The sequence below is a fragment of the Canis aureus genome, chromosome 19, assembly GCF_053574225.1.
Source record: "Canis aureus isolate CA01 chromosome 19, VMU_Caureus_v.1.0, whole genome shotgun sequence".
Classification (NCBI taxonomy): domain Eukaryota; kingdom Metazoa; phylum Chordata; class Mammalia; order Carnivora; family Canidae; genus Canis; species Canis aureus.
The window spans coordinates 27,775,695-27,803,506 of record NC_135629.1 but is presented as its reverse complement, the minus strand read 5'-3'; the positions used below and the strand labels follow the sequence as shown (position 1 = coordinate 27,803,506).

Below are 27,812 nucleotides of genomic sequence, written 5' to 3'. Positions count from 1 at the left end.
TTTAATGCAGTGGTAGTATCTTGGAATGGTTCAAATTTAGGGTCAACTTTTGCTCCTTCTACTTGCTGGGCATGTGACACTTGGACAAGATGACATTGGCTCTCAGAACTCAGTTTCCTTGACTGTGAAATGGGATGACGATAGTGATAACCACTTTCCCTAGTGCTTCAAAGGATTAATTGAGGTGATGAACATAAAACACCGAGCCCAGTGCCATGCACTGTTCAGCCCTGTTTTAAAAACCATTCCTGGTGGGAAATTCCTGCCTTATTATTCATATCTCTAAACCGTTTACAACATGTACTTTTTATTTCATTCTAATGTCAGTGGACACAGTTTTGCTTTCTTATACTCTTTCCCCCCTTTCTACAATGTATTCTGTTCTGGAACTAGAGGTTCTTTCCTCCTTACCTTTCCTGGCCAGACTTTTCTCCCAGGACACACAGTGTTTTCTTTAACTAAACATTAACTTGGAGAGGAAGAAAAACAAGTCTATCTATTTCTGCACCAACTGAGCTGTTTTTCAGATTCCATCTTTATTTTTTTTAAATGTTGGAAATGCTTCACTTAATTAATCAGGGCTTCAAAAGAGTCCCTGTCTTCTACTTGACAGCCAAAGTCACAAAAGGAGACAAACACAGAGTAGGTCCTACCTGGACTCTGCCTTGCGGCTGTCTGAACTAATACAGAATGACCGGCTTTGGATATATATATATTTAAAAATATTTCTTCTATTTCCCCTCCTTTCATGAAAGATAGCTGTATGCATTTGGCCCACGGCCTGATACCGTTCTTCTGGAGGCAGCCAGACTTGGAACATTCAGGAACACAGACGTAGGAACTGCATAAAAAGGAGGAGCTCCCCCACCCTGGTCGGAGTGAACTGCTTGCTGTCTGACAGCAAACCTTCTGGGAAAGAGCCAGCCTTGTCACCGTGCTTGAAGTCATTTCAGGGTAACGGATGTGATGACTGCAAGGGGGTTGAGCGAAATGCCTGGCAGGTGCCCACTTCATGGCTCTACTTACTTCTTGCCATTCCTCTGCCCTCCAAGCATAGAGAGGACACGGTGGGGCTTGGCAGACGCGTTCCGACTCCGGTCTGGTGTACGGGTTGCACTCGGACTCTCTGGCTATTTTGTGTGCTCCCATCTGACAGCCCACGTTTCTCCGCCGTGTGCCTTGGCCGCAGGACACAGAGCACTGAGAAGAAAGACTCTGTAAGTGGGAGCTTTGGGTCATTTGGTGGGGAGGGTGTGTGTGTTTGTGTGTGTGTGTGTGTATGTGTATGTGTGTGCATGTATGCGTGTGTGTGTGTGTGTGTGTGTGTGTATGTGTGTGTGGCAGGGGCGGAGAGGGTCACAGTCATGGGGAATGCACTCCTAATCCAATGATTTTCACCACTATTACAAAGCTTTCTAATTTCCAATGAAAGGGACCTGAGATAATGTTTTAAATCTGCAAACTTACTGCCTATCAATGCTTGTGAGTGAGACAAATATTCCAGTCGTGGGGAATCTCTGAAGTTACCCAAACTCTTGGAGATTGAAGAGGCTGGGACAGATCATTATGAAACATTTAATACAACCTAGAAATAAATAGTGCTGCCATGTGAAATGAAAACCCCCAAATGATTTCTATCCCAGAGGACTAGAGGTTCTTAAAAATTGGAGACACAGAGCTGCTGTACAAGAAGAATTTCTTGGCAGATTAAAAGTATAACTCAAGGAGAGTAAATCACTAGAGCTTTTAGGGCCTTATAAGCAGAATTATTTTTTCCATCTCTTCCTTCCCTTGCTCCTATTCCTGGAGATAGAGGAAAATATATTTTTTTAAACTACTGAATTCACAGAAGTATTAGTGCCTATTTACAACTTCAGATGAATACATGGAGAATAAACGCTGACAAGGAAAAACCATTTCCTCGGGCAGGCGTCGTGTTTCCAGTCCTTGAAAAATACTGTTAATCAGGCTAAAACATTTTGTTGACCAAGTTGCAAAACACCATATTAAATCTGCAATTAACTTTCCTTTAAATTAATTTTTTGATGGTTTCTTCATTGCTGGGTTTCATAATCTCACTTATGGGCAGGCCAAGAATTATTGTCTTTATTAAGGTTTTGACAGTTAGAAACTACAGGCAACATTTGCTTGGAAAGAACAGCATATTATTACATTGAGCTATTAAAAATTGTTACCAAGTTTTTGCAATAGCTCAGCCTCCATTAATTTGTCTGCCGTTGAGAAAACAACTTTAACATACATAACAGCCATATTTCTGAGAGGAAGTCTTCAAGAATAGAATCACAATCTTTTCAATTGGAAAAGTATTCTTGTCCAATTAACCTGCCGCAGGATTCATCTCGCTCTGAGGTTAATGGGAATTTACTAGCGAAAAGCACATCCAATGGATTCTGCTGAATATTAATTTTATTTGCATTTCAGATTTTAAGAAAATAGTTGATACTATTTAGAGGGCTGCTTGGTAAATCATATCATTTCAGATGAGTCTGTGCCAGGCAGGAGCTTGAACGTTCACATCAAAGCTAGCTGATGAGAAGGAAATATTTTGAGGCAACATAGCTACTATTGTTTGGGTTTAATTGTATTAATTGGATTGAATGAGTTTGTGACCCAGAAGAAACCAGACTTTTAAAGTCATTATGTCCTGGGTGGAACAGGAGGGCTCCTGAAGACAAGTCATGGCCTTGTCTATAGAGAATGACTATTTAATGCTCATGGGAGCTACATGTATAATATTTCCCATTGATTACTCTGGAAATGAGTGAATTTTAACTTGGGGGAGTCACTGCATGAATGATAGAAAGGTTCCAACACCATCATCACTGACCACAAACAATGACAACCAAAAAACTTTTTGGCTATTTGAATGTGGGATCTTCCATATAAAAGAGCACATTCCCAGAACAGTGTATCGAAATGGAAATGCAAAGAAAGACTAAGAATAATTATGTAAACAAGTCTGAGCACGGCCCAGGGCTGATACATATTCAAAATCTCATAATGTTTTTATAACCTAAAGAAAAAGGAACAAACATTAAGAGGTTCAGAATGTCTACTATGCAATCTCTAAGTAAATGAAACCTCTTTTTGATACTCTTGTTATTGAGTAAATTACTTAGGATTCAAAGAAGGTAAGGTATTAAGAGCCACAAGTATCCAACATTAACCAAACATCGCTCCCTCCAGTGTTCAATAATTTCTCAAAAAGGCAAATAAAGACACAGGAAGGCTCAATGATGGAATATGCCATGGTGGCTTCTGATTTTTATAAGGTCAAAGGCAGCTTGGAAAGGAAACAAGTTTTGATGGGACTTAAATGCACGTAAGGTATGAGCGCTGCCTTTCTGAATACCGCATCTACGGTCATCTTTGTTCACAATCAAGTGCGCTGCACGTGTTCAGTGTTCAACTGTCTTCCTGTGCTGGCTCCAGGGAGGCGACAGTTTTCATACAGAGCCAGCCACACTCGCTTGGCAAAGTCTTAGAGATGTGGAGGGAAACCCCATGAATAAAACAGCATCAGGAAGACCTCGCATGCCCCAGGAGGTGGTGAGGGTGGTGGTGTGTATACATGTGTGCTTAATGCTTCTGGTTCGATGCAGCACATCTGCAAGGTAAAGAGGTTGAGCCGTCTCTATTAATGTGTTCCCCCTTGCCGTCATTCCAACATGGAATGTGCAGGTTTGAAAGGAGATGTTTTTAGCTCTGAACTACTGAGTTGGAAGCTACGTTTCATCTCTTTCCTCGCTACTGTGCAATGCTAGCATGCAGAACTCACCAACTTCCAGGAGGAGCTCAATGCTGATTTCCACAGACAAAAAGAATCTCTTTGCAACTTTCCATGTGTGGAGAATCATAATATATACTTGAACACCGGAAAGTATTTTACACACTTTTCTCCAGTCCTAATGTTAAAATTATGGTGGTGATGTTATTTAGAGGAGGGACTGGCTTGAAAAGTAACCATATGAAACAACTTTAATAGATAATGACAGTCCCAATAATAATAGCAACCTTTTACTAATCACTTCCTATGTGGCAGGCTTCTCTGTACTAGGGTTTCTCAACCTAATTAATTCTTTATTACTTGGAGCTGTCCTGTATCTGCGGTATGAAGTTTAGTGGCTTCCCTGGACTCTACTCAGTAGATGCCAGTCGTATTTCCCATCCTCCACCATGTTGTGACAACCAGCACTGTCTCCAGACATGGCCAAATGTCCCAAGAGCACAGAATCTAGTTGAGAGCTGAGCTGCATGCTAAGCATTTTATAGAACACATCTTTTATTCTTCCTAATAAACCTTTTAGGGAGGTCCTGCACAAATATGCAAAAAAACAGAGAAAATCGCTCCTACTCCAGTAAAAACAAACCAAAAAGCAGTCAAAGTGAATTCTTCCCTAGGCAATGTACCATGGCTATTGTAGATTAGAATCTGGCTTCCAGTTTGAAAATATGGTGCTAATATGATGCAGTGTTTTGTCCTACGTCAGCAAGAGTGTGGGTGAGAACCCTATATTCAAACAATGCAACATCAATGCTTACAGTTCAAATACAAACAAAAAAATGGAGAGCACAAAGCACTAAAGCGACTTTCTTTCTCATCACTGACTATGTGCCTGTGGTTTCCTTGACTTCTCAAAGGACACAAGCTACACATTGCCATGTTTCTGCATTGAACACTTGCAGAATATTTCACAATCAGCCACCGCAACCAAGCTGTAATTACAAGAAAAATTCTAACCAAAAATGGCTGGTGCATTCATAATGCAATTTGCCAGATTCCATTTTGGCATTAGCAGTGAAGAGCTTTCAAAAATTAATTATTTCCCTCAATCTAAGACACCATTGATTACAAGACAAAGCATTATATTTTGTATCATTGAGAAAAAAGGGGCTATTTTAATTAAATCATGGCATTCCATTGGTTGTTAGACTCATTCTGAGCAACAGAGGGGTTCAAGTGTGAAAAAGACAAGCATCTCAGGACTGAGAAAGGAATAGACTGAGTGAATTTATGATTGATGAGTGATGATGAAATGTTACTTTTATTCTAATCTGATCATTTATGCTTTTTACCTCTGATTTTCATTTTTAAAAAACCTTTTTATAAGCATAGATTAAACAATTTTTACTCTGGAATGTTTCTGTTATCATGGGACTACACAGCCTTCACATTTATCAAACTGAATCAAGAACTTGATGCTGATTTTTGTCTTAAAATTTCATGAGCATCCCTTATCCCTTGATCAGAAGCATCTAAACAAATTGAATGTGAACTTCTAGGAAAAAATGCTTTAAAATTTTATTGAGGATGTTTTCCAATATAAACTTTCCTTTTATTGGAAAAATTTCCTTGACAAATTCAAGATTTTCAAAAGATGTAGAAATGAAACATTCCACTTTAAATCTCAAAGCATCAGTTTTGAGGGCGAGACTATGAAGATTAATACAGCTATACTAGTTTCCAATTCCAATATTCTCTATGTTCTATTGTCATCAGACATTTCAACATGATGAGAAATAGCACTAACTCTTCCTACCTTGAACACGAGATGACCAGAATATAGTACCAGCAGAAGGACCAGATAGACATAAAATCTTCTAAACATTGTTGCAAATAGATAATCATTATTCTTGCTTCAATCTCACTGCCTTAGGGATATTTCTGTTTACCAATGGATCATTAATAAGCCAATAATCTTTGACCATGCAGACTGTCTTTCTTTATTAACCACTGCATTTGATGATTTTTCCAGGCATACTGCTAAATTGTATAAATCAGATTTTACCTATGCAGCACCTTGTCGTGCCTGCTTTTATAATTCATTTCTACATATCAAATCAGGGCATTACAAAGCTGGCCACAGACTATTACATAACTGTGTTTACTTGCATTTTGTACAAAGGTGACTAGACTGTTCTAAGCAATCATTTCGAACAGGTGCAGTCTTTTCTGTGGCAGCATTCTGATAATCCTATTACCTTATGTTTTAAAAAAAAGAAAAAACAACCCCAGGGTTCAAACCTAATCATCCCAGCTTTGTGAGCAATTTCAGACTTCCCAACAAGATCACAGAATACTGGACTAAAACTCACTCTGTGTTTACCAATAAAGAGTGAAAGATTCTTTTAATCGTCTCTATATTGAATAAATTGGCCTATAAAATGAGCATCATTTCCATGCTCTAAACTTAATATTCAGGGCATGATGCAAATAGATAAGTAGAGGCCAAGAAACATAAAGAAAAGCAACAGAGCATGAAAGTCTACAAGAGGACAAGCTAATTAGTGCAGTATCTTCAATAATGTTAGCTGCGGGCTTTTACATGAATTGAATAGCTCCACAAATAAAAGGGCTGGAAGTTACAGATGACAGCAGTCACTTAGACAAACCATTAAGGATGACCAAAATGAAACGCTGCCTTGAAATCTGATCCCTTAGGGAAGCCAGAGGAGGAACTAGCTCTGGTTGGCACTGATGCTTTGATTGTTGATTTAAAACAGCAATGCAAACACACATGATCATAATGAGAGAGGTCTTGAGAAGGATGAGGCTACTCTGCTACAGAATGATGCAGGTCATGTTTTACATTTCTGTGAAGTGGCCTATGAGGGGGTGGGAGACATGTGGGACAATGATGTCAGCTCAGAGCATTTAAGAAAAATTCACATTTCTGGAGGAATTTCTCATTAGTTATGTCGAAATGGAGAATCTCCAATTCCTCTCCATGTTAACACAGCTTTCCAAGGCTTATTTGAGGCTCTAGGCATCAAGATCCAGGCTCTGAAAGAACCAAAACTAGACCTTGCCAACCTGGAACCTACCTTTCAATTGATGCTTAGGAGCATCTGTATGATTCTCCACTGCATAGGAGAACCACAGATTCAGTAAAAGCTCACAGAGGTCAATCAACAGAGCAGAAGAGCAGCATTAGATACAGAATAGATGAAACTGCAACTTATTATTTTCAAGCAAGCACCCTCAACCAAGCTGAGAAAATGTGTAAGTGCAGAGTGAAGAGATCAGCTTCAAGGATTATGTGCGAGAGACTTTGGTTCACACATCAATTGTTTATAGGTAAATAGAAGCTTCTGAAGTTCCTTGTTGAACACAACAGGGAAACTCACCCAGCTCCGGACCAGATTACCACATGTTTAGAATTAGTTGAGTCTGTGATTGCTTTCTTGGGAACTTACCCCCCTTTCCCATCCGATATACATATCACACTCATCTAAACAAAATATTCCTCTTGAGAGCCTCTTAGATTTAAGACCTCTGAACTAAGTACTCGGCATTCATTATTGCATTAAATCCTCCTAAGAGCTATATGAAGTAGGCTCAGGAAGGTTAAACAGATCACCCAAGGTCACAGAGATAGAAAATGTGAGAGAACTTCTTCTGTCGCCTACTTCTGTTGTGATGTAAGCAAACTAAGCAAACGAGCAGAGAAGCAGCCACTAATCATACTGACAGCCCTTTCTTCGCAAATCTCAATTTTGACCCAATTCCTGCCAGGTGATCAGAGTCAAGCTTTCTACTGCAATCTGAGTTGGTGGTGTTTTAAGTGGTGGATGATACCAAAAATGCCATTAGCAAAGTATTTATTGAAGGGCTACTCTGTGCTGGATGTCTGACACCTACACCCACCACTACTTAGAACTTAATCCTCACAACCATCCTATTGTAGGTGTTAGGTAAGGCACCTGGGGCTGAATCCACTTGCCCAAGGTCTCACAGCTAACAAGTATGCTGACAGAAAGAGCGTTCCATTCCCCGTCCCCAAGCACCCCTCTGAGAAACACAACCAACACAGTGGTGTCAGCCACGTGGCAGAAGCTAAGAAGGAAGCAGTCGTAGAGGAGAAGCATTGCTCACCTGACTCCAGGCGCCAGCCTTCCATTTGGGGCATCTTCCTCCTCTGCACTTTCTGTGCCCATTTGGCTTAGCAAGGTGTTTACAGTAATCACTTTCTAAATGGCTTCCATCTTTTGCCATGCAGTAAACACTTCGTTGTTTATGCCCTCGACCACAAGAGACAGAACACTGAAATATAAAGCAATGGCAAGGTTGTTGTTGTTTTGTTTTTTGATGTTTGTTTTTCACATCACACGGAGTTTGATAAAAACCCGAGTTTTTGAGATGTTAAGATTATATCTAATACGAGTCACCGTCCCCCCTTTTCCAGAGCCATTTTGGGTAATATCTCAAGGTTCCACATGGCAAGAAGGTAGGATTAGGGGAAAAAAAAATGTCCGTAGCATTACGGCAGCAATCCTGCATACTATTTTGGGTCCTTCAAGAGTGTGAGCAATCCTGACAATTTAGGCCAAAAATTAAGCCAATGAACCAGAAATTATCATGAAATTCTGATTTTAAGTCCTACTCTGAATTCGTATGGATTCCTACTGCACATCTCACTTTATGCAATCTCAGATCAAGATACTTCCTCAACAAAATGCCTTGTGATTCACTGATTTGGATAAAGGTACATTTCCAAAATATAAGTGTGTCCAATTTCCTAATTAAGTGATTTAAAGGAACTCTTCTACCATTTTTCAGAGGATAAACTCTCATTTTCCCAGTCGGTTGGGAAGGAGGTGAAAAAGCCACATTAGAAACTGAAAGGTAAGCTAGCAGGTAAGTCTGTGCCAATTTGGGGAAGGAGGCATTACCTTTCAACTTTGATCTGCAAGTTCACTGAACTGTTTTAAATGTGACCTTGTCTGACCACATCTAAGAAACTTGACTTTGATTTCAGATTAGGTTTCTCAGAAAGGTTTAGGAATCAAAGTGCCCATGGAGTCAGGACAAAAATTTGATATGACAGCTTCTTGTGGAATAGGCAAGAGGCTGGCCCCAATGAGTGCACTGAGATATTCAACGTCCATTTGCCTCATTAGCGATTACAGAAGTCATTACCACTTGGATCATAAGCTTTCTGGCTCAGGTTTTCAAGACACATTATTTCCCAATATAATGTTCTTGACTTTTAGAGGGAAATGAGTTTAAGAATGAAGAGCAAAATGTGAAAATGCAATGAAAACAGATTTCAAGTGTCATTTCCTTCTATTCAATATTTCTTATTTCCCTCACTAACTTTGTGATTTTTGTTAACTTAAATTACCAAAGTGCCCTTTTATGCCTCATAGATAAATGGTGCCATGTAAAACATGTAGCTGAATATTAATCTAACTGCTGTTAGCCAGCATGTTCAAAGTTTTTCATAAATGTGCCAGACACCTTTCTCTAATAAATACAAATCATTACAAAAATTTCAGTAGTAGCCTAATAGATGATTTTGAAATATGTGTATTAATAGTTTTGGCTGTGACCTTTTACTTTAGGAAATGGAAACATTGTTGGTTTCATTTGAGCTCTATCTTATGAGAGTATGATGATTTGGAGTTGTCATTCTGGAAATTTTTATCAAGGATTTATTTATTTATTTACTTGGGGGGGGGCAGAGGACAGAGGGAGAGGGAGAAAGAGCCTTAAGCAGACTCTGTGCAAGCATGGAATCAGACGTAGGGCTCGATCTCATGACCCTGAGATAACAACCTAACTCAAAACCAAGAATTGGACACTCAACTGACCGTACCACCAGGCACCACCCAGGCACTGGAAATCTTTTTTTTTTTTTTTTTTTGGAAATCTTAATAGATTACACAGTGTAGAAGGAAGGAGGCCAATTTTAATATTCATACCAAAACATAAATAACCATCTTTCAACCTACAGTGCTTTCATATATATAAAGACTTGGGACATAATTCTGGCAGGTTTTTAGAGTGAAAGTCCTAGAAATAGTCCTACAAACGAGTGGTCTAATAACCTTCATACAAAATAATCTCTATTGTTAGTGACTAATTTTAATATTTAGAAACTCTGACAAATAACAAAGGAACATAATTCGAACCTGGGATGAATTCATTTGTTTATTCAATAAACATCTGAGTGCCCACTAAGTTTCAAAAATTATGCAAAGGGCTGGGAACATAGTGATGAGCAAAGTTGACTGCACCTCACCCTCATGGAGCTTCCAGGCCAATGAGGGAGACCAACAAGAACCATGTGTTGACAAAAATAAATGCATGCTTAGTAACAGAGATGAGTGCTCTGAAGGAAGCAAGCTGCAGTGGTTGTGCGGAGGCTCTCAAGGCTTCCCTCAGGGCCAGACCATGCAGAGCTCATAGGTCATAATCATATATTTGGATCTAAAAATCATTATAGAGTTTTAAATTAGGGAAAGATATCATCTAATATTTGCTTCAAAAATTCTACCCTGACTACTGAATGGACAATGGAATGGGGGGATACAGCATGAATGGACACAATGAAACTGCTCAGGAAGCTACTGCATTGGTCTAGGCAAGAAGTAGTGGTGATTCCTTTTTTTTTAGAGGAAAGAAAAGGGGAGGACGGGCAGAAATTAAGAGAGAGAGAGAGAGACAGAGACAGAGACAGAGAGAGAGAGAGTCTTAAGCAGGCTCCATGTCTAGCATAGAACCTGATGCAGGACTTAATCTGACAACCCTGAAATCATGACCTGAGCCAAAATCAAGAGTCGGATGCTTAACCAGCTGAGCCACCCAGGTATCCCAGTGATGGTGATTCTAAAGAGGTGCAGAGTGTTGGGATGGGGGAAGTTGGTGGATTTAAGACACACCTCTTTGAGGTGGAAATGATAGTTTCTGGTGGATCAGCTGTGGGGTGCATGGGAGATGGCAGAAAAAGATGGACTCCCCGGTTTGCAGTATGGGCAATTGGATAGTGATGACTTTTACAAGGATGGGAAAACAGTATTGGGATTCAAGTCTGCATTTATTTGTAGGACACAGGCTGAACTCAAAAGATATGGAGCCATGGATGCAAACATGTGCTCAATTAGGGCAAAGATACAGGCATAACTGTAAGCAGATGAACATGGGTGAATTTACAGCAAACCCACCCATAATGATAGTCATTTCAATATACCAGTGGTCCAAAGACACTGTCCTTTAACATAAAAGGGGGAAAAGAGAGTTGATGGCAATGGTGATTCAGTAGTCTGCAGAGGGACAGTCTAAAATAGGCAGCAATCTACAGAAGCAGAATTAGCAAAGGCAGAGCATTCTCACATTCATTTATGTACCAGGCACTGCTCTAAGATTATACATACATCGTCTCATTTAAGCATCCCAATAACCACAGAGACGGGTACCATGATCGGAGACAACTGGCATTTCCAAACTGGTGTAACCACAATGCTATCTACATACCTCTCCCCACATGATTCCAATGCAAGTGGATAGATGTCTGTTGAGAAGAGTAACAGCACAAGGAAAATAGTTGAATTATAAACATCACTGATAGTAATTCATTTGAGGGGCACTCCTGGTGCATCCAGCATCCATTGCCCACAAAATGAAAATGGATGAAGTAGTTTCCAAATATGATGCCTTAAAATCTCCTTAATGTCTGGATTAGCTGCATCTTACCCATTCCTGCGTGCATTTTTCTTATTTGGGGATTTGAATGGATCCGACTTGGAAAACAGAATGCAATGCTTCAGCATGACTCACTACACATATTATTTGCCTAAAATTAAGATCTAAAAGTGATAAGGAAATTCTCAAGGTAACTAATCATAACAAGCACTTTTCATTTCATGCTTTCTAACTTACCAATGAAGAGAAGCAGCTGCTGGTGGAAAATTTCATATCTAACAGGTTCATTAGTGGGTCTATTATGATTTCCTAAAGAAGTTCTCATTTTGATAACCAAATAAATACAGGTTGCAGCTCTTATATTCTGAGGGAAATTTCCATCTGATCATTTCCAGCCTTTTCCAGACACTGACTTGTGCATCAATGTGCGTCATTAAGATATGATAGTTAAATCCAGTGCTTCACCTAGTACGTGCTATTTATTGGCTACATATCTCAAGGTTCTTGCTCTGTGGAATGTTTAAGTCCTTAAATGTATAGCCGAAACAGCCTCCTAAGTTGCTAACTGGACTCTGATGTTTGTTCCTTGGAGAAACAACGAATATACTTGATACTTTTCCCCTAGCTTTGTGCAACACTCCCAAACAATGTGTGTAATCTCTGCTTGCTACTTAGAAACATCAGAGTCAGTATCCCAAATGACTGGGCTTTGGGGCTTTTGTTTCTGTGAGGCCATTCAAAGGGGATGTTTAATGTGAAGCTCTGTTTATTTGCTGGCTCAACACTTGCCACTAACCAAGGTCTATGAGTTTGAACCTCATTTCAACTCATCTGGTGAAAACAACACCTAAGGCCTCGGCAGCCTGCTCGTAATCTCTACTGTAGGCTTGCTCTCTCTCCAGTGATAGCTGTAGTTATGGTGACATCAGGGCCTGGCGTGCTGCCCCTGCCATTGGGGGGGGGGGTGCCCTGCATCATTCGTTTCACTTAAATAGAGGTATGTGGTCTCTCAGACATCAAGAAGCCAGCAAACAACCTCAGCGTGTCTGCCTGGATGAGAAGGGCTGAGGACCTAGAAAGAATGAGACTCCTGGGTTGCCAAGGCAGCTGCGAACCTGGACATCCATATGAAGATGAAAGAGTACCTGGAATTGGTAAGGACACAATAAAGAGCTAAGAAGGAATAAGAAAGGGAGGGTAGAGGTCAGGGATGCACACAGAATGCAGTCAGATGGAAGCTTCTCAATGGTTGGGTGATGCTGAGGCTTAGAGGAAGCAATAGAGGGGCCAGGGTATAGACCAGGACTGCCCAGTTACAGCAGATGCTTGGTTAATGGATGGTTCAGGAGAACAGCCCTAGCAGAACGTCTGGCATTGTTTTGTATATCTAGTTGATTTCCAGCTCCAAGAGATCTAGGACACATGAGATTCTGTTTATGTGTCATGTGTGATGGAGGATGCTGATCAACTAGTCCATATTTCCAACCACAGGATTGGCTGCCAATAGGTTAGAAATAATGAAGAACTGAAAGGCCAAGAGGAAGGACATATACTACAAGCCATTACCAAATTAAGTCAAGATTCTGCTGATAGAAGAATTTTTGACAATTAGGTAGCTAACCATCATTCTGAGACTGGTGAGCAGATTTCATTTTTGAGAGAGGACATTGTACTAATCCTTATTTGCCTTTCCATTGTGAGTCCATAAAATATGAAAGGAGCATTTAAATTCCTTCACTTCAAAAATGTTTGGTTGCATCTTTTACTAACAACAACTCTTCCTGATTTTATTCTCGTTTTGGTTTTGTTTAACAAAACATAAAGTCAAACCTCACCTGAAAACTATGCTGTCAGCAAGGATGCAAGGCTTGCGTCCAAGGTTCAGGACTGCCTTTGCCAATTAGGGTGATGGATGAAGTGAGTATGCAGGGGCTTCACAACATCAGGACAGGCAAAACCAGTCTGCATACACTCTTCCACCGAAGCCAGAACGAAAGCACAAGGATATAGACTGAGGGATCAGAGCACCAAACACTGCTCAGTGTGGGGCCTGGAAACCACGTGGGCTTGCCACATAGGAAAAAGACAGTAGCTGCCACTCACACGTGCTTCTGTGCTGCCTTCCACGCCGGAGGCAGCCAGCAAATAATTATGGAAATGAATGAACACATGAAATCTGTATCCATCCCAGAAGCGTACTATAAACCAAATGTCACAAAGAAAGAACCACCCGGCATCTGACCCACAGTGTGAATGCTGAACTGATTTGGCACAAATTATTTAGATTCCAAAAGGCCACCCCAGGACCCCTCTTCCAGTTGGAACAGAACTATTGGAAATCACACCAGCTACCTTCTATTGAACTCTTTCTGTGAATAGAAAACCAAGCTGCAGGACACTGGCTTCTGTCATTTAATCCCAAAGGCAACCTGGTGACTTAGATACTATTAGGATTCCTTTCTCCAGATAAGGAGAACCAAAGAGGTGACATTACTTGGCCAGGGTCACAAAGCCAGGAAGCAGCAGAGCTAGTCTTTAAAAATTGTACATCCTGGGCTCCAGAACCACCACTTTCTTCCTTCAACTACGTTGAAGAAAGGGCTTGGTTAAGAAAACAAGCTGCTCATCTCGGCTTACCCAAGGCAACAAGAGAAAGCAAGGACCTCAAAGAAATGTCTCTTGAGACTATTCTAGAAGCCTCTGATTCCTCAGTCTCTTAGGAAGACAGTACCTATACAATGTTAATATTTCTGGCTTTATTACTTTCTTCACAACATCTTTAGGACCCTGGGAAGAAAGACACTTAAGAGTGCAAACATACAATCACCTAAATAAAGGGCTTGATTTCCCTTTGCCTGAAGCCACACCCTGATTTTCTCCCGGCCATTTTTCAGCATTTATTCACCCTCTGGGGTCTGCCTGATGCCAAATGGCAAATAACTGCTTCTGTTCACTGGTGAATGGCTCTTTGCATGGTCACGAATGGAAGGCTGCGGGTTGGGAATTTGGGCCTGCCAATTCACTGAAGACTAATCTCTCAAATGTCTGAGCTCTAAGGCATCTCAAAGATTGTTCAGTCCATCTGTTTGGCTTACAAATCCAACACTAGAGGAAAGGAGACATGGCGCACTCACAGTCACACAGCAAGGAAGGAATAAATGCAGGCTTAGGACTCTGAGTTCCTATACCCAGCACAGAACACTATCCCTCCAGGGATTTGTGGCCAACTACTGGTGTTCTGCATGTTGATCAGGAACCACAGCTAATGTGTCATCCTGATTTCTCCTGAGTCACTTATGCTCACAAAGAGCTAGCATGATAAACAGGGACTAGCAAGTCAGGCACCGATCCTACCCCCTCTGACATTGATGAATGGCAAGCACCAGTATGAACAGGAGTGAGTGTAACAACCTCCCGTTCCAGAATGCCACTTAAGAATACCAAGGGAGAGATGTGCATGCGCGCCAGCACAGGCAACAAAGCTTACTGTTTTGGCTTCGTTGTGCTCTAAAATGCAGCATTTCAAGGCACAGGTTCTGGAGTCAGGCCATCCTAGGCTGACACGCCATCTGCCATTCTACTTTGGTGCTATTTGGGTCAAATTGCTTAACCTCTCTCAGCTCAGATCTGTTCTCTGTAAAATGGGGACCACAGCAGAGTCTACACTCAACACAGTTATGTCACAATGAAGGGGGACAAGGCATCCAGACAGAGCTGTTGGTGTTGTGGCCAAGCACTGTAAACCTCAGTACGCATTCGCTATCACCACTGCTACTATTTCTATTCAGCAGAGCCTTTTAGAACATCTCCCAGTGCGTGGATAAAAAGGTAAGCGTTTTTTTTTTTTTTTTTTAAGTTAACTAATGGAGTCTGAGATTAGCATTCTGACACAGATGTTGGCTGAATGAAGGAGGGACTTTGGCAAAATCTCACCCGTGTGAATGGGTGAAGAGCTTTCCTTTCCAAAGGTCACAGAGCAATCCCCAGGGCGGACAAAAATGTTAAAGATTCCTCCACTTGCATAGTGCCCTCTTCACTCTTCTCCACTAGGACTTATTAATACAGTCTCCCCGGCCACAGAAGACAGGAAGACGAGTAAGAGAAAGAAAGACCTCACATCTGAATGCCACGTCTTTTTCTACTCCACCATTTCCTGCTCATATGTATTATCTCAAGAACTACTTATGTTTCTTATTTGCATCTCGTGGGGTTATTCCTTTAATGTCCTGAAACACAAACTGCACACCAGTGACCACCATCACCGAACAGCCGTGCCCCCCCCCACCCCCCTGCTCTGCTCAGCTCCACCATGGCAGTGCTCGCAGCCCTTTGTGAATTGCTGGGTTTGAACACAGTTAGGGCTTCTCACAGCACAAGAATGGCTCTGGATGGGGGGCATCAGGGAACCAGAATGAGTGGGGTGGGAGAGAGAGCTTTGCCAGGAAACAAGGGCCGTGACTTCAGGGCGTAAAGCCAATGTTGACAGGTCTGCCTGATGGCTGTTTATGTCCAGGACCACCATGGCACTTATTACCATGAAAAGGAGCTGAGAAAGCACGAGATTGGCAGGGAACACCATGGAAGAAAGCAGAGGCGGGAGTCACGGTCATCCCAGCCGGATGGGGCATTAGGCCACCCTTCCATCCCCGTCGCCCCCCAACACCGACAGCCTTTGCAATACTACAAAAGTCTAAGACTGTGGGAGAAAAGGCACTAAGATTCACATGTCAAATCTTGGAGCACGCTTGAAGGCCGCTGTCAATACTACAGCCAAGTAGGTGGCCCTGCGTATGCCTCACACGGGGAATGGCAGGGCCATGCCAATAAGGAGACACAGTAGGAAGGGCTCGTGCCCTCTACTTCCCATCACCCCCAAGAATGATGAGGCACAGGGCTCTCCAGCTGCCCCTGCCCAACCTCATAATGTAACAGCTTCATAGGACAGGAGGGGAAATGAATATTCACATTAAATAGAACAGCATATGAAATTAGTTACGCAAATTGTGAAATCCAAATTGAGGTTCTTTTTGTTCTGCAAGAATGTTAAATACTATGTGTTTCTCCTCATCAAGACAAAAACCAAAAACCAAACAAAATCTGCAAAAAGCAACACCTGGTGAGTTTTATCATGGCCACAACGCAGTGGTGCCCCCCCAGGAATCTGAGGCATATTTCACCACCAGACCCTGTGGTCCCTAACATGCCCTCCAATTCCCCATTTCTAAGCATACTGACTATTTTGATTCTTTGTAACCTGACTTTGGCAAAATAATGATATTGGCATCTTTCAGGAAAGAGGTGAAGATGGTACAAGGATCCACACTCTGTGCTTGCCACAGAATTGTTCATGAAGGCAGTCTGGAAGACAGGGGGCTAGTGGGTGAGGTATTTGTGCCAGGATCCTTATTCTCAGCTGTTGTGAAGGTGAGTGACAAAGTAAGTGTCTGAGTAATTGGTGGAAAAGCTATGGCTGAGGGAATGGTGACCAGAACTTCCTGACACTCTCTGTAGGTAGACCATGATTGAGGCTGCATGGAGATGTCATTCTGTTAGAAGATGGCAATGTTCAGTGACACCCCCTCATGACTTATGCTAGTGTCACAGATGGTCAGGAACAGACCTGAGAAGCTTAAGTCATCTTTGGGAATGCATCCATAGAAAAGCAATCCATGCAGGTCCTCTCTGGACTTTCACCTACCTAACCGATGTCCAGCCCTTAAAGTTTTCTCTTCCCCAAGAGCTAGTCTACCTGCCAATCAGTCATTTGAAAGACACCAGGAGAAAATTCAGGTAATTGCCTCTTCTAGTCTTGCTTTCTCTGTGTATCTGGACCTTCCTCCATTGGCTTGTTATGAAAGGAACATCTTTACAAGCCAACATGTCAAACATCTTACATTGAGAAATTTACAACTTTTTTTCTGGGGGAGGAAGTAGTTTATGTAATTAGTTTGCTGGTGGGTGGATATTTATACCCCTCAAAAACTGAGATTTGCATACATATCTGAGTCTGTATCCAGAGAAATATACCTCATTGGAAGGGAGAAAAGTTATCTTAGTCATTATTGAATTAGACGCTCATCCTCCAACTTTGCATTACTCTACTGGGAATTCAGATAGAACCACTATTTGTCATTCTTGGTTTTGTCTTTCCCTCCTGCTTACCATTTGGCAAAGAAATGGCTCAAAATATCATTATAAAGGATGAGACAAGAAGAAATAAAACCAGCTAAAATGTAAATGGCTATAAAAGACTTGGCATTAGAAGAGGCTAAAATTAGGTTGATGGTTATGTACAAATTTAAATTATTCCTACACCATTCTGAGATCTACTCAAATGGAAACTCAAGAGTTGGGGCAAAAGGGAAATGGTAGTTATAAATTTGGTTTTGGAATCATTCAGACCAGTACTCTCTCTTCTTTGTGATACTACACACAATGCTTAACCATGGCAAACATCTCTTTCTAATTCTGCTCAACAGAGGCATGAGATGGTGAATAAGCATCTCACACCTAACATGCCCAAAGCATAAGTCCTGGTCTTTCTCCACAAACTCCTCCTTCCTATAGTCCCCTTCATTTTAGTCAATGGAAGCTCCATCCTTCTGCTTATTCTGTGCACAACATTTGGAGTCATCCCAACTCCTCTCTTTGTCTAAATTCCACACCCAAACTCTCAGCTAATCCTTAGGCACTACCTTAAAAATATATTCCCACCACTTCCCACCAATTCCCACCACTTCTACTGTGAACATCTAAGCCACTCACTCATGGTCTTTTCCCATCTGACTCACTGCAATGATTTTCTAATTGTCTCCCTGTTTCCACCTTTATTCCTCCGATAGCGTCCTCTAAATTCAGAAGCCAGAGTCAGTCTTTTAAAACAAATCCATGTTTCTACTCAACTTGCCTCCACACAATGGCTTCCTACCTCACTGAGTGTTAGCAAAAATCCTTCCAAAAGCCTAACCCTTCCTTCCTTGTCCCATGACTTACTCCCCTGTTCCTCTCCTTCAGTTTTATCTCTAATTTCATATCCTACCACCCATCCCTCTAACTCAGCCACACTAGCCTCCTTGCTATTGCTAAGATGTGCTTGGCATACTCCAGTCTCTAGGTCTTTTTTTTATTTTATTTATTTATTTATTTATTTATTTTTAATTTTTTTTTTTTATTTTTTTTTTCAGTCTCTAGGTCTTAACCCCAAATACTCTTCTTCCAAATATCTACATGGCTTGATTTTGTATTTTCCCGTATCTCTGTTCAAATATCCCCTTAAAGGAGACTTGCCTGATCTCCTTAATTGTACAGTTCCCATCCCCTCTTCCATGCTATTTTTTATCCTTCTTCTCTAAGAATTCTTGTCTGTTTTGTTCACTGCTATATCAGTGGCTACAGCAGTGACTGGCTTATAGAAAACATTCAAGTACTTACAGAATATGCAAGTGAATGCATGAGTGAGTAAATGAATAGCATCGCAATGAACCCAGAGCCACTTATCTCACAAGAACTTTTAAGGATTAAGAAAGCATCCTGCACAATGCTCAGTTCATTGCAGGGACCAAATAAACAACTATTGTTCTCTCTTATCTTCTGCGTCTATTCAGTCCAAAACTGGCTAAGTACTCTTGTGGGTAAATATTTAATTCCTAATGACAGAACTAAATACTACACAGGGGACACCTAAACAGAAGGGTATCTGAGGATGTGATATAAGACAAATTGACAGCAAATGGCATTAGCTAGGAACTTAGAATACTACTCTGCCCTGCAAAGGCAAGACTATTGTTTTGAAAGCTGGCTCTAAGACATTGACACCATCCTATACCCTGAGTGGCCCTGAGTCACATAATGTTGTTTCTCCTTCCTAACATGTCACTTTACAATGATCCTTTTCCCAGAAGGAAAAATGTAAATATATGAACCAAAAATAAACTATGAAGTTATGTATGGACATGAATGGGTTCTACACAGGTTGGGTATTTTCTCTCTCTTCTGGCTAGAAACATCTAAAAGCAAAAAACTGAAGACTCTTACTGCTGTTCCAAAAACAGTGTCTCAGCTTAAGTTTCCTTTCATTTAAGAAAAGGCTCTCAAAGTGCAAAACCCAAAATCAAGCTTGAAATTTTATAGAGTGAATTTGATAGAAATGAGTCATTGCCACCATCCTTCACACTCTCTGCAAACTAGCCACCACAAGCCTCTCTGGCAAGTGGGATAATTGTTGCCCAAATTTTAGGATCTAGTCGTGTCAAGAAAGACCTAGTTTTCTTAGTCTAGCAGACTTTTCCTTAAAAACGAACCAATTCTCATCATACTAGGGTGTTGTCTGATGGTGGGAAAGCCAGACCCTTTTAGAGCACTGGCTGGGGAATTCCGGGAGACCAAATCTAATTTCTGAGTTCCTCTGAGAACCATTCAAAATCAAGTGAATTGTTAAAATTGTTCTATTTAAAAATGTAAGTATTCAGCTACCTCCCACTTTTGATAAGTAAAATAAACAAAACCGGGAACCTGGCGAAAACCCTTGAAAAACACTCAGATACTAAGGACTCAGCTTCAGTAACTTTTAAAAAGCAGAGGAGAGCTGAACTGGTTTCCACTTGAGCAAGTGCTTGTTTCTTTCATGTGTCACAAATCAAAATCAGTATTTCTAGAACTTTTGAAAGCCCTACCAGAGAGGAAGTGGAAAGCATGGGGCTTGGGAATCAGTCAGGTCTAGCTTTAAGAATTACTGATAAAAAAAAAAAAAAATTACTGATCATATGATGCTGGGAAACTTACTTGCCTTCTGACAGCTCAGTTTTCCTATTCGCATAATGGACATAATAATAAGTTTGATTTTGCAAGATTTTATGAGGATTGCAGTAATGCATACAATGCATCAGGCCCAGGGCTTGGTTCACCAAAATGTTCAGTAAATAAGGATCTTTGCTATTATTTCTCCACTTCCAGTTAAATTATATAATTATAATTAGGTTTATAATTCAGATTATAATTAGGTAAAAGACAAAAATCAATTTCTAATTTTTAAAAAATTTACTTATTTATGAGAGACACGGAGAGAGAGGCAGAGACATAGGCAGAGGGAGAAGCAAGATATCTGCGGGGAGTCTGATGCAGGACTTGATCCCGGGACCCTGGGATCACACCCTGAGCTGAAGGCAGACACTCAACCACGGAGCCACCCAGGCATCAGTTTTTAATTTTAAAGTGTTTTTTACATAGTCCGTTAGAAATTTAAGGTTGTAGTTAATTCTAGAAGGTGGCACTCACTTGCCTTATGGAGAACCATCTCTTCTACATTGGGCACCAGCGTACATACATTCTTATTAAATTTTCTGTGGTCTTCCATCAAGAAAACTTTAAACATTGTGGGACAAATCCAGTATTTCATTAGAACTTAGGTCCTACCATAAAACTTCTGAAGTTGATGATCGTATGTTGGGGTTATTTTGCTTGCCTTTCCTCTACTGAGAGGTTCCACTGGTCCAAAAGCTATGGAGTTACTACTAGTGCTTAGGGGGCCATTGTTAGTGACCTTTTGGAAGGAGAAGGATTGAGACTGATTTCATTCTAGGGCCAGGACATGTATCATATCAAATGCATCTCTGACCCACCATTTTCAGAGTTGAGCCTGTAATTCTGAGAATATATGTATGTGTAATGTGGAGATTGGAGTTGGTAAATATAGCATTGGCCTTCTGCTAAATCAGGAAAGATTTACAAAGTGGAAAAGGGAAGGTATGGAGCAGCAGAGCTTCAGAAACTTCCTTCCTCCGAAGTTCACGTACTGAAAAGCCAATTTAATGCCACACATCTGGAAAATCTGATCACCTAACGTATGGCTTACTCTTAAGGATGAAAAAAACTGGCGGGAAATAATTGATGGAATTGATGGTGAAAACCTGGCGATCTCTACAACATGAAAGTTTATCTTCCCAGAAAGGAGAAGGAACAATTTTATAATCTTAAAGACTTCTCTGACTTAAAAAAAGAGAATTTGGTATCAAACACATTTGGGGAATGCTGTAGACTATACCCACATAATACCCATAAGAATATGGAAAAAAAAAAGTTCTGCTGTAGGAAATCCATAGAACTACAGAGAGGAGGTGATGTTACTCTCCCAGAGGATGTGGCAATGTTTGAGGACATTTTTGGTCATCACAACCAAGAGGATATACTTTTGCCATCCATTGGGTAGAGGTAAAGGATGCTGCTAAACATCTGACAAGACACAGACCAGCCCCCCAACAAAGAATTATCTGGTCTCAAATGTCAACAGTGCTGAGACTGGCATATTCTAATTTATACCTATTTATAACCCATAAAATACTTTCTTTACCACTGCCTTAGTCTCCAATTAAAAACACAGTCTGCTACCCAGATAAACATACAAATTAGTAATTAATCCTACTTTTTAAAAGTATCCGAAAGAAAAACCAAATATTCAATGTCTGTTGCCAATTCCTAGATATAACTTTAATTATGAGTCTTCCCTCTCCTCACCAGATGTCTCTTCAGGGTTTCTTAACCTTGGCACTATTTCAACATTTTGGGTGAGATAATTCTATGTTGTTAGGGGCTATGCTGGGCATTGTAGGATGCTTATCAACACCCTTGGCTTCCATTTGTTAGATTTCAGTAGCACCCTCAACCTCTTCGTGACATTTGTCTCCAGACATTGCCTAATGTCCACCAGGGGGTAAAAATCACCCCCAACTGAAAACTACTGAATTATCCTAAGGTTTTCAGTAAGTCCAACAAGCTCTCAAAACTGAATTGATATTAACTGACTCAGTAGGGGTGGGGCCAAAGAGCTATTTAGTGGATGGAAGTGGTAAAGGGCCTGCTGGAATCCAAGATCAAGGTCTAGACTACAAGGGTTGGGAAGTCTTGGTCTCTAGCGAACGTGACATGTACAACGTGAAACCAATTCCCACACACAGCAATGAAGATGTCTACTACAAACATGCCCTTCTGCACAGCACTTCCTCCTTGACATCATGTCCCTGACCTGCCACTGCTAAGAGGTTCCCGGATATTTCACATCTGATTAAGAGACAGTCAATGAGAAGGAAATCATGATTTCACCAAAAACCCCCCACAAACTGCAATGCAATAGGTGAGTTGGCTGGGTGAAGGCTTTTTATTAAGTGCAAGGAAAATAAACAACACACATTTTTGAAAAAAAGAAGAAAAAAGTCCTTAGTTTTCAAAGGAATCTTGGCTTTACTAGGGGAGCAGTAGATGAAAAAAAAAAAGGATGAGTCTGCATACAGCCAAGTATTTACTGGCAAAACTTGTAATGAAAGTTTGGGTTTCCCCGGGTAAAGGGGAGCAAAAAACCCACATTATTACCAGAGGTCTTTCATTTTAGCTGCATGGGTGGGAGGGGTCTGAGGGAGGAAGGGAGATGGGGACAAGGAGGAGAGAAAGTCATGGGAAATAAGCCAATGAAAAACTAGGAAAGATTCTGTTTTTGCTGAGCACTGGCTACAGCACTCACTTTTATTATGATGTGACAGTATAAATCTGAGATTAAAAACAGCTTCCTAAAATATGTCAGAATTTATAAAGTCCTGAAATAAATCTAGACCTACTCTTCACTTCCTTTGAAGTAAAATACACACTGAATCTGTTTCTTTAGGAAATTTTAACAATAACTTATTTTGAAATATATCAAACTTATAGAAAAAATGCAAGATCATCACAAAGAACTCCCTTTTTCCAATTGCCGACATTTTACCACCCTTGCTCTTTCCTCCCTCTCTATATAATTATAGTATATATGTATATATGAGTGGCTTCAGGACATATGTCTCATCATCTCCAAAACTCTAGCTTCTCCTAATCAAGGACACTCTCCTACATAAACAGCATACAATTCTCCAAGTCAGGAAATCACTATTGATACATCACCAACATCCAACCCTATGTGTTATTTTTTAATTATTCCTGTGTAGAGGTTCGCACTTTATTTCCATATTCCTAGGCCAATGCAATCAGGATTTCAGCTCCTGAGTAGCTTGGCTCATTCATTCATTCATTCATTCATTTTGACACTATGGTATGCCCACTTTGGGTAAGGCAATAAGCTTAAACAGTGGACCTGTTCAGCTCAAAGGAAATTAAGATTTGGGGCAATTAAGTGTTTTGTTAATAGGTTTTTCACTTGAAATGTGGTGACTATATTTCTTTGTTTTAGCTAAGAAGAAAAGAGCAAACCTGTTATTTTTTCCATTATATTTTCCCTCTCTTCATCTCACAGAGCTCCCAGATCATAACCAAGTCTTATCTTTCACCCACCACGTGGATGGAGGAATACAGTGGTTGGGACAATAAGGAGTGAAGAACAGAATGTAAGGCCAGAACCCAAAATGGTTGACTGTTCTACTGATGGGAACAGAAGAGACTCAGCGATGCCCAAAGAAGAGCTTAGTTTTAGCTCAAGAAACAGTTTGGAAGATATCTCAATGTGTTTGATGGGTTTTATTTCAACCAGAGAGCTTTTAGTGTGAAATCACTTTTTAATAAATTTTAACTTCATAATTCACTTGTAGGGGAGTAGATTACATTCTACAACAGACCTCATCACCACAAACATCTGCAAATTCCCTAATTGGCTTTTACAGAATCTGAGCTATTGTTCTGATTATCTATATATCCAAAAAAAAAAACCTCTTAGATTTATATTACCCCAATTTATTTCATTTCTCTTTGTATATTAATACGTCAGAAATATCACCCAATGCCTGTTTAATAAATATGGATGCCTTTTTCTCGAAATCTTCAAAGAAACTAAATTTTGCTCCCTACATGGTTTAATTTGAGGAGAAACAATTTTCTCATATTCATCCCTTTAGAGCTCTGAGCAAAATTTGTTAATGGCTCAGGAATTTCAGAATGTTTCAAATAGTTACAATTTGGGAGAACAGAAAATCTTAAATTTCCTCTTTCCACAAAGGTTACATTTTACCACTTCACCAACTAAAGACCAAAATGAGGGGATTATATCTTGGTTAAAACCCGGGGTTGAAGGTCAGAAAGTCCCAGGTTCAAGTCCTAACTCAGCCCCTTCTCAACAGGGTGACCTAGACCCAAGTAGTTAACTTCTCTGATGGTGCTAACTTCACCAGGTAGAGAGGATTAAATTAGACAATATGGGTGAGTTGCTTTGTAGAATTCCTAGCAAAAAGTAAGTGCTCCAAAATGTGCTCACTATAATTAAAATAAAAAATAATAATCAAATAATTAAAATAGAAAATCAAACCCTCTTTATAATCATGGAAAGGAATACATTGTGCAAAATTAAGCAAAGGAAAAAAAAAACCAGCTCTTTTGTGGAAACCTGAAGCTATTCATCCACTTGCTGAGATCCTGAGAATTATTTTACTTATCTCCCATTTCAATGTATAGCCAACCGGAGAGTGAACATAACAAATTATTAAGTGCTTCTTAAAAGGAGACCACCTGAATGGTTTAGAGTTTAATTCAGATGTCACCCTAAAGGGAAAAACAACAACAACTACCTGGCCACTGGAAAAGAGAATTGATGACATCATCAATCTGCATTAAAATGTTGTTGCGTACATTTTAATTTCAAGGGGGTGTCAGCATGGGGCATGAACATGAATGAATCCACAAGGATTTTCTTAACACTGGGGAGGCTATGTTTTGCAAGCTAAATGAAAAACATAGTGATGGAGGAGACATTGCCTCAACTCTGATTCTTCTGAAGTGTCTTTCAAACACAGCCCCTTAAAGCTAATCTGCTCAACCTTTACCTACAGGGCTCGGTGAATATGAAAAGCTGCCATCCTGAAACTTCCTTCAAAGAGGGACTGATCTCTTGGAATTCAAGCTTCTACAAGGTGACTACCCGGTGTTTCCCATTTTTGTCTTCTATAAAGCATCAATCAAGCCTTGCCCTTTCGGCCCATTGAACACATAAACACTCTTTCTCCTTAACTGAACTTACTGCCACGATGAACTTGAACTCTAAGACGCACAAGAGGAGAGTTGTTTTAACAGCTGCTTTTACACTGAGGGCCTGGAGTTACTACTCTCAAGACAGCTGGTTCTGATAAGCCTCTCTTTGCACTGTCCTGTTTTTGCTAATGCCCAGCTGTCAGGGAACACCCACTGCAGTGTTCCAAAGCAAAGGCACAGAGCAGAATGAAAGGCAAGAGAATGGTACTCACTTGGCTGCAAGGGCATCCTACCTAGGGACCCTTTACAAGCTGACACAGGGTTTTTGTCTCCAATTGACTTTTATAAGTTTATTGATTTCTTGGTTAGTTGAGTATTAATTGCAAAAGATGTACTGCTGTCTGAGGTTGCCTGCCCAGTATGGTAGCTACCAGTCACAGGTAGCTGTTTAGAGTAATTAAAATTAGATACATTTTAAAGAGCAGTACCCTTGTTGCACTTAGCCACATTTCAAGTGCTCCATATTGGCCACATGGGGCTAGTAGCTTCCGTATTGGAAAGCAAAAAGAGAGAATATTTCCATCAATTGAAGAATGTTACTGGACTACATTGGCCAACGTACAGCCTCTTTCTAATAGGAAAAAGGGGATGCAGATCTGGCTAAGAGTAATGGTTTTGGCGGCACAGCCTGTACTGATTACCTTCCACACTACTTCCTCACTCTTTTTTTGGCCGCCAATGTTCCATTTTATAAATTTTTGGAAAGGGAAGTTGTGGTCTTTAAAACCACCCATGAAAATGATCTCCCACTTTAGAGGAAACAAAGCAACAAGAAGCAAAGGTGGTGGCGTGGCAATCCATACATTCCAGATTTTTTTATTGGTAATCATTAAATAACACAGGGGAAAAATGAACATCAGCCAGGACTTCCTACACTTGTGTGGAGGCTGAGGACCCCAAAGGGGAGAGATGGAAAGCCAGGCTCTCTGCTTCTCCTGGCTCTCAGACCATTGAACTCATGTCTGGGTTATAACGTTAAGAGTGAATAGAAGCACACTCTCTGATAGGAGGTTTGTAAAGGTTCCATGGCATCAGCCAGAAAGCATTTATCCCTGAAAATGATTGTGTAATTGTGCACTTAAAAAGAAAGATAGGATTGATAATTTTTATTTAGTGAACAAAGACCATTAGCAATTGTGTGTGTGTATATAGATATACATATCCACACCCACACACACTCTAAGAGCAAGCTTTATTTTTATTTTTGTGGTTGTAATGAGGCTGCCAGGAAAAAAAGTGTCAGTTCTTTAATTATATGTGTAATTAGTTTTGTTTAATACCACATTTTCTCTTTCTCCACTCAAATGCCTAGCCCTGACTTGTTCATTGCTGTATCCTTAGCACCTAGAACTGTGCCTGGTTCACAGTAGGCATTTAAAAGTATTTGCTGAAAGATAAATGATGTCCCCTTTTAAGGAATGACCTAGAATTGTTTACTCCTCCTCCGTAAAATAAATCTTCCTCGACTGCCTTTACTAATCAGGATTCCCTCCCAACCAATTAGACGTGGACCCAATCTCTACCTCCCACACCACATTCCAAAGTTCCTATTCCTCTCCGTTCCAGAAGGACAGCTCGCTGACGTGAGTCAGTGAGAGGACCTACACTCCTCCACAGTGTCTAATAACTCTCCTATCCCTGCTTCCCCCACCTTTGGACTTTTAAAAACTGCAAAAATAGAAATCTGTCAAGCTATCACGAAATATCAGCTGTCAGGAGGCAGGAACAGAGTCTCCCATAGGCACACAATCACTGTAAACAATGAAAAACAAAAAGCTGGCTAAGTTTTAACTCCAATGAGATAGATGCAGGCGTTTCACTTGTTTTGATTAAAAAAAAAACCTCTTAGCTCAATAATGTGCTTATTTCTTTTTTAAAAGGCACTAGCTGTATATTTAAGCTGTGTCTTCATTAGTAAAAAAAATTCTTATGTTTATGAAAAATGAGTATGCATTTTGCAATGTGATAGTCCTTACAGTCAAAATCTTTGTATCATACTCCTAATCTGGCTGATGTGATAACATTAAAATGAAAGAGATGTGTTCTACTATTCCCAAAATATAACCAGTTGTCTGAAGTGTTTATAACAACTGGTTATGGGAATTCACCCATACAGAAATAAATTTGGATTTTCTGTGGCTGGAGTCAAATGGGCAATGTCAATATTAGGCAAATAATGTTGAGGTTCCTGGTGTCTGAGTTTTAGGTATACCCTTTATTTTTGAATATCAACAGGAGTATAAAAATCTCATTCTGAATATGGGCTGTTTCTATCAGATGAAGCAGGATCGGTATCATCAGTGCAGTGACATTGATGTCTTGATCATCTATAAGATTGATCATCTTATTAAGATGATCACATAGTCAAATGGAT

General features: G+C 40.3%; 2 protein-coding genes across 27 annotated transcripts in view; one reads left to right on the top strand and one right to left on the bottom strand.

Annotated features, from left to right (window-relative positions):
* ADAMTS9 (ADAM metallopeptidase with thrombospondin type 1 motif 9) overlaps window positions 1–27,812 on the bottom strand; it is a 397,174-nt gene that overhangs the window by 273,164 nt on the left and 96,198 nt on the right. For 3 of the 5 annotated variants that reach the window (XR_013357704.1, XM_077858175.1, XM_077858176.1), the window contains 2 exons: window positions 7,898–8,065; window positions 1,027–1,200 (listed from right to left, as the gene is read on the bottom strand). Coding sequence is in view for 4 of the 5 variants with exons in the window: in XM_077858175.1 (XP_077714301.1) it covers window positions 1,027–1,200; window positions 7,898–8,065 (342 nt within the window). In the remaining variant the exon portion in view is untranslated. The remainder of the gene's footprint in view (window positions 1–1,026; window positions 1,201–7,897; window positions 8,066–27,812) is intronic. The other 2 variants (XM_077858178.1, XM_077858177.1) reach the window with 2 other exon arrangements.
* Window positions 369–27,812, top strand: part of LOC144289794 (uncharacterized) — a 37,091-nt gene continuing 9,647 nt past the window's right edge. For 2 of the 22 annotated variants that reach the window (XR_013357760.1, XR_013357758.1), the window contains exons 1-7: window positions 961–1,217; window positions 8,582–8,659; window positions 12,460–12,600; window positions 16,738–16,870; window positions 22,396–22,571; window positions 23,718–23,808; window positions 25,240–25,320. Coding sequence is in view for 8 of the 22 variants with exons in the window: in XM_077858203.1 (XP_077714329.1) it covers window positions 16,171–16,220; window positions 16,738–16,870; window positions 25,240–25,320 (264 nt within the window). In the remaining 14 variants the exon portion in view is untranslated. The other 20 variants (XR_013357764.1, XR_013357763.1, XM_077858203.1 and 17 more) reach the window with 18 other exon arrangements.